We start from the raw sequence: 6,626 nt of genomic DNA, 5'->3' as shown, positions 1-6,626 counted from the left end.
TTTCCCAAATATTAGCCAGCATAATAGCTAAATGATACTCCATCCTTTCTCTCCAATAAGCATAATTTGTGCCATCAAACTTCAGAGCCTTGAAGGTATAGTCTTGTGCCATCCTGGATCTTCATCAAGCAATTAAGCTTCAAAAGAGGATCATCACTCTGATACCAATTGTTGAACACACCACAAGACTAAGAGGTGGGGGGGGGGGTGTGTGAATCAATCTGAATCTTAAAACACTTAAATACCTTTGATCTTTAAAATTAAAAGAAGCATATAATCTCAATAGAAATAAATTATGAAAGCATGAAATACAAAAAATTTCATGAATACTAGATTTACATCAATAACCCAATCAAGGAAAAACCACGTTGGGAATAAAACACAATATAAATACAATCTATTAAAATGTTGCCTCTAGAACCCTTTACTCCTAAGAGGAATTGCATATCTAAGGTGGACAGCCTTATGGAAAGATACAAATTTTTTGCAAGACTTAAATACATTTTTTAGGGAAAGATACATAAAGTTGCAATGAGACTCACTATCTTCTGTTAGAGAAAGGAATAGCTAAATTGGAATAACCAAGATCTCCTGATCATGAAATTGACCTTGAATCATTGGCTCAAGTGATTGATATCACTGAAAAATCTTCTTACTTCAAACACAAAATTTGAATACTATCACATTGAGAATATCATCATCAAATCTCTCCACAATGATCTTTCACAAATATCCAATACCAAATTTTATTGTAGATCATTCACACCATCTGCACATCAACATACACTTATTTTTCATTCTCACTCATACATTTTCACTCTTTTATATGCAAGATTAATCATCAACACCCTTAATTTTATTACATATATCTAGTTGCCTAGGCCTAAAATGTCAAATGCAGTCCTCTTCAAGAGATAGAGAGGACCAAAAAAAATAACAATACAATATTTCCAAATGAGGATAATGGGCCACACACACTAGCACATTCTCCAAGGTTGGCATTGACTGAAATGTGTAGATGAACAATGAAGCATGCCAACCTGTTAGCCCCAAAACATTCTCCAATGCATGAAACTCAATGCAGATCTACACATGTCCCAATGAGATTCATATTAACATCCAAACTCAACCACCAAATAATATATAGACCAAAAGAGTATGATAATAAGGCTTTCCTGCAAGATAGATTTGTAGGGTTCTTAAAATCTATGATACCCTCATTCAAGGAATATAAAATATAAAAACAAAAAGAGAGCTTATCCTTATATTTGAAATGATTAACCAGCACAAAATGATGGCCAAAAACATTGGTAAAGTGACCATCAAAGGAGAAATAGTGCATTAGTACCTTAACCATAGTATCCCAAAGGGATTTGATGGAGCTCATTTCAAAGCTTCTCCTTTGGTCTATATATTATTTCAATCATACTCTTTTGGTCTATATATTATTGCCTCTCTTCATAAGTTTATTAGATTATTGCAGGAAATAGGGGAGGCCTTTTTATTATTGCCTCTCTTCATAAGTTTCCTAGAATTCACCTTCCTCCTTTTGTTTCTAGCCCTAGTCACAAAATCTATCTTGCATGATCTAACTTTTAGGAACAAAGATATTGTCATTGTTCTCATTCGGGTTATTGTAAGGATGGTTCTAAGGACAAAGGTGGTAGATCACCATTTCCACATCATTTGAACCCCAAATCCCCCCATCTAAACTTGGATAAGGAGACTCTTGATGATGCCTTGGGTCTCACTAGGGATATAGTGGTGAACACCATTATGATGCAAAATGGTATTTCCATGAAATCAAAGAGATGAGCCTTAAGATTAGGTAGACCTATTCAATCTATGTTGGGTGAGGGTGTGGAGCACAGTGAGTCATGGGTGGATAAAGAAGGCAGAAATGTGGTTGCATCTCTTAAGAAGGTTGTGATTAAGTTTGAAATCAGATGTGGTCAATTTTAGCGATAATGTGATTAAATGGTCACCAAGTAGTATAAGGATATTGGTTGAGAAAATTGAAATTCTACAACAAGGCAACCTTTAATTCATCGATTTGAAGGACACAGGCAATTAGGCTAGCTCTGAAGAGGGCAAAGGTCCATGCACCAATACCTGAGGCCATCTCAAAAATGTTGTTGATTAGTTGCTGAAGGACTTGCATGATATTAAGAAGCTTCTTGAAGAGGCTTCTAAGTGTGAGGTTTTTAGTTTTAAAGTATTAAAGAACCTAAAGTAACTCATTTCTTGTATTTTTCTCTTGTCTTGGGGTTAGGTGCCTTGTTGTTGTCTAGTCTCATTTCTCTCCCTTTTAATTAGCTATTGTTCTTGTTTTGTTTTTCTGATGTCTTGTTGAAGGTATATTTTTGTATATAGGGTTTTAGGTACCTTCAAAACATGTTTGACCCTTTAATCAAAACCATACACCAAATAATTCAATAGTATTGGAACACATAAATAGTATTTCTTATATATTGCATACTATAACACATAAGTACTCTTTCTTGCATATTGAAATTCCACTACACCATCCTTAATTCAATTGGTTGACATCGATGACAACATAAGACATGTTGAAATAAATGACAACACAACACAACAACTCAAGTTTCCAACAAATCTCTTGATTGGTCGATTGTGTAACTAAAATTTAAGTAATCTAAATAGATTAATTATTTCACAAGATTATTTATTGATAATATTATTTAATTTCTAGGTTGTAATATCGACTAGTACATAATAAGTGTCATTATTGGCATTGAGTTCCCTTGTGCTCTTTGGATTCAAATTGACTAGATGTATTGGCATGATTTCAATCCTCTATTCCTAGATGGTCCTTCCTTGGACTATCTTGTTCCTATATATTCTTATAAGAACTGACCATTGGATAATAATAGAACTATGTACTTCATCACTAGGAAATACATGAATGTTGTAATGACATTGTGACTTATACTTGTACTAGTAATTCTCTAGAGAATCTAGATGATTATTTAGCCTACCAGGTGTAACTACTAATACAAAAATTATGAGATAATTAATCATATTTATGTTTGAATTTACATCTTCGCACTGAGAATTCCCATATTCTACAATTGTGAAATTCATCTTATGTTCACTCATAGGCATCTTGTGTGTACATAACACGCAAGGATGAGAAGTGTAGTTAGATGACCTGTATTTTCATCTAACACACTCCTAAGTTTCTTTATAATTTGGTGTTCCTTAAAAGTGGGCATTTAGTAATTGAATGCAACAAGATCATCATCTTTCAAATTTAACTGCTTGGGATGAATACTTGTTAAATATTTTAGGATACCACTGAGGACATCTTATACTTTTTGTTTGCATTACATTGGATCACATTTTTATGGGCGGTGGTCGGTACACATGCAATAACATGAATCTTTCCACCGACAATCGCACTGCACATTTGGATCCATGCTAAAATTTAAGACCTGCTTCTGCTGCAGTAAATCTGAAGCTTCCCACTGCCTTAAAAATTCTTGCAACCCCACCTCGAATATGGAATTTTCTTTCACCATTAAATGTAATTCATTAATAGCTCTGTAGAGCCTTACTATTAATCTCTTTTTTCCTTCATTCTAGATCATTTCTCTCTTCACTATAATATCTAGAAGGCTGAATCTTTCCCTAATACTAGAGCCAACTAGCTTTAGAAATGTTGGAAGCGAATGATCTCTAGGTTAGGTTATTTGGTTTGGGTGGTTGTCTTACAAAATTCAGATTGTGTTTTTGATTTGTCTGTCATGTAGATGAAGGTCTGTTGCATAGTGTTTGATTGATAGTTCAGGTTGTGTATTTAACTATTTATTTGTTTGTGTATTTAAAAAGGTAGTTCAAGTTATGTATTGTTTTAGAGGTTATAAGAGACTCGCCCTATAAAGATTTCAGATCACTGGAATAAACTCTCTATTTTTCCAAAAGGAAAATGTTGGAAGGGAGGGGAGTTATAGAAAGTACAGACATGGCAGAGGAGTTACAAAGGCATGCAATGCTCTTTGCATCGGAAGCTCTTGATTTGTTTGACATTTCCCAGTGCCAAAACATTGCATGCCATATCAAGAAGGTTGGTTTGGGTTAGATTTCTGTTTAATATGAGAGTAGAAATAGAGGGAATTTGGACAAGTGAATTTTGGGATTTATATCATTCTGAGTTATTTAGTTCTAGTTGTTTTTTTGTAGCTGTCTGATAAGTGCTATGGTGAGGGATGGCATTGCATTGTGGGGATGAAATTTGGCTGTTATTTCACTCATGGCAAAGGAAGTTTCATCTATTTCTATTTGGGGATGCTCAAATTCTTGATATTCAAGGGAGCATAATCATCTCAATGTATATCATGTTTCCTTCCATTTGTTCATGTATATTGTCTTTCCTCCATGTATGAGCTTCTGTAAATATTTTATAAGATTTTATTTTCTTTAAGAAGCATTGTGAAGCTGTGGCTTTCCTCAACTAGAGTAATAAAGAAAGGGGACTTTACCATACTGCATGACCTGGTATTCCTTTCTATGACTATTTGTCTTCCTGCTAGGCCCACCTTTGAGTTTAAGACGATTTCAGTATTCTAATTTGTTCAAATAATTGTCAAATGATCAGTGTATAGAATGATATGGTCATCTTAAAAGTTTGGTAATTTTTTAAATTTATATTTAAAATTTAAATTCAATCTTTAAATTCAAATTAAGTATATGGGTTGTTTCTTCTCATTAGGATATGGTTGTTTACTTGAAATGAAATGTGTTTAATTTGGATGTCAAGGTATAACTAAAAGTAAAAGATAAACTCTATTTCAATGGAACAATATATTAGAACTATTAAGAAGGGTTGTGAGAGAGTTTTTTTATCCATTGAATTATGATAAGAGCATAATATTTTATGAGATTTTTTCTTATAAAAGGCGCTTGCATTTTGTGAGTAACAAAATGCCAAAGTGTTTTGCGGTTCATAAATTTTTTAATGCATCTTGTTTCTTCTACATATTTTGGGGCTCACAAGAATTTGTATGCATTTTGTATGATAGAGAGGAAGAGGGAGAGTAGAAAAGATAGAGAGGGGTAGGATAGAGAGAGATAGAGATATAGAGGGGGGGGGAGGGAAGATAGAAAGAAATTTAGAGGGAAGGAGAGGGATAGAGAGAGTTCAAGATAGGAATGTAGATAGAGAGAGAGGGGTGAGAAAAAGAATAGATGGGGCTAGAGGAAGGGAGGAAGATGTAGTTAGAGACATAGTAATGACACAAAGGAGTGAGAAAGATATAGTTATACATAGGTAAGAGAAATATTTGACGCAATTAGGGAGGAATGGAGAGGAAGAGTTGGAGAGAGAGAGAGAGAGAGAGAGAGAGAGAGAGAGAGAGAGAGAGAGAGAGAGAGGGAAGGAGGGAGGGGTAAATGTGGAGAGAAAGTAAGAAAAATAGTAGAAGATGAGGGAGGAAGGGAGAGGTAGAGTTAGAGAGAGAAGTGAGAAAAAGTGTACAGGAGGCAGAAAATGGAAGCTAGGGAGAGAGAGAGGTGAGGAAAAGAGTAGAGAGTAAAGAAGGGAGGGAAGGAAGTTATAGAGAGTTAGGGGAGGGATGGAGGGAGAGGGAGAGATAAATTTTAAGATTAAGGTAGAAAGAGTTAGAGAGGGAGATAAAGAGAGAGGTAGGCAAAGATGGGGTACATAAGAGTGATATATAGAGAGAGAAATTGAGAGGGTGGATCTATGGGAGGGAGAGGTAGAGAGGTGATAAAATGAGCAAGAAAGGAGGAAAGGAGAGGTAGAGGGTGAGAGATAGAGATTGGTTATACGTAGGAGAGAGAGAGAGAGAGAGAGAGAGAGAGAGAGAGAGAGAGAGAGAGAGAGAGAGAGATGGAGTGAGAGAGATGTATAGGTAGAGAGGCAAGGATGGAAGGAGGGGGGTAGAGGGATATGTAGAGAGAGATAGAGTTGGGGAAGGGATTGAGAGAGATAGAGAGGTATGGAGGGAGGGAGTGGTAGGAAGAGAGAGGTGGGTTAGATATAGGAAGGTATAGGTAGAGAGGTCAGGAGGGAGGGAGAGAGCGGAGAAATAGAGTAGAGAGGGAAGGAGGGAGGGGAAGAGAGGTAGGGAGTGAGATACAAACATATAAAGAAAGGTGAGAAAACTAGTAGAGAGAGAGGTAAGAATACATGGAGAGGGAGCGATTGTCTAGTAGAGAAAGATAGAGAGAGATGAGAATAAATATTAGAGGAAAGGATGAAGGGAGGAACGAAAGGTAAATGAGTGTTGAAAGAGAGTGCATTGGAGGGAGCAAGGGAGGGGTAGATAGAGTATTGAGAGAAATATGGAGTGAGATATATATATATAGGTAGAGAGAGGCAATAAAAAAATAGATATATGGAAGGATGGATGGTGAGGTAGAGGTGGAGATAAAGAGAGAGAGTAGATAGGGAAGCAAATAGATAGAGAAAGGTGAGAGGAACAAGTAGATATAATGTGTGTTGGAGGGAGGGAGATAGAGGTAGGAAAGCAGGTAGAGGTCAAGGAGAGATATATAGAGAGAAGTGAGAAAAATAATTGAGAGGGTGTGTTGGAGGAAGAGAGAGAGAGGTAGGGAAGTAAGTAGAGGTGAAGGGGAGATAG

General features: G+C 36.0%; 1 protein-coding gene across 1 annotated transcript; it reads left to right on the top strand.

Moving 5' to 3' along the window:
- Positions 1-3,949: 3,949 nt before the first annotated feature.
- Positions 3,950-4,341, top strand: LOC131051935 (uncharacterized). Its single transcript, XM_057986535.1, has 2 exons — positions 3,950-4,087; positions 4,204-4,341. Exons 1-2 carry the CDS (start codon positions 3,950-3,952, stop codon positions 4,339-4,341), a joined length of 276 nt encoding a protein of 91 aa, XP_057842518.1.
- The last annotated feature ends 2,285 nt before the right edge of the window (positions 4,342-6,626 follow it).

The sequence above is a fragment of the Cryptomeria japonica genome, chromosome 2 (genome assembly GCF_030272615.1).
Source record: "Cryptomeria japonica chromosome 2, Sugi_1.0, whole genome shotgun sequence".
NCBI lineage: Eukaryota > Viridiplantae > Streptophyta > Pinopsida > Cupressales > Cupressaceae > Cryptomeria > Cryptomeria japonica.
Note: the sequence above shows the minus strand (reverse complement) of the source record. Positions and strands in the feature narration are given on the sequence as shown.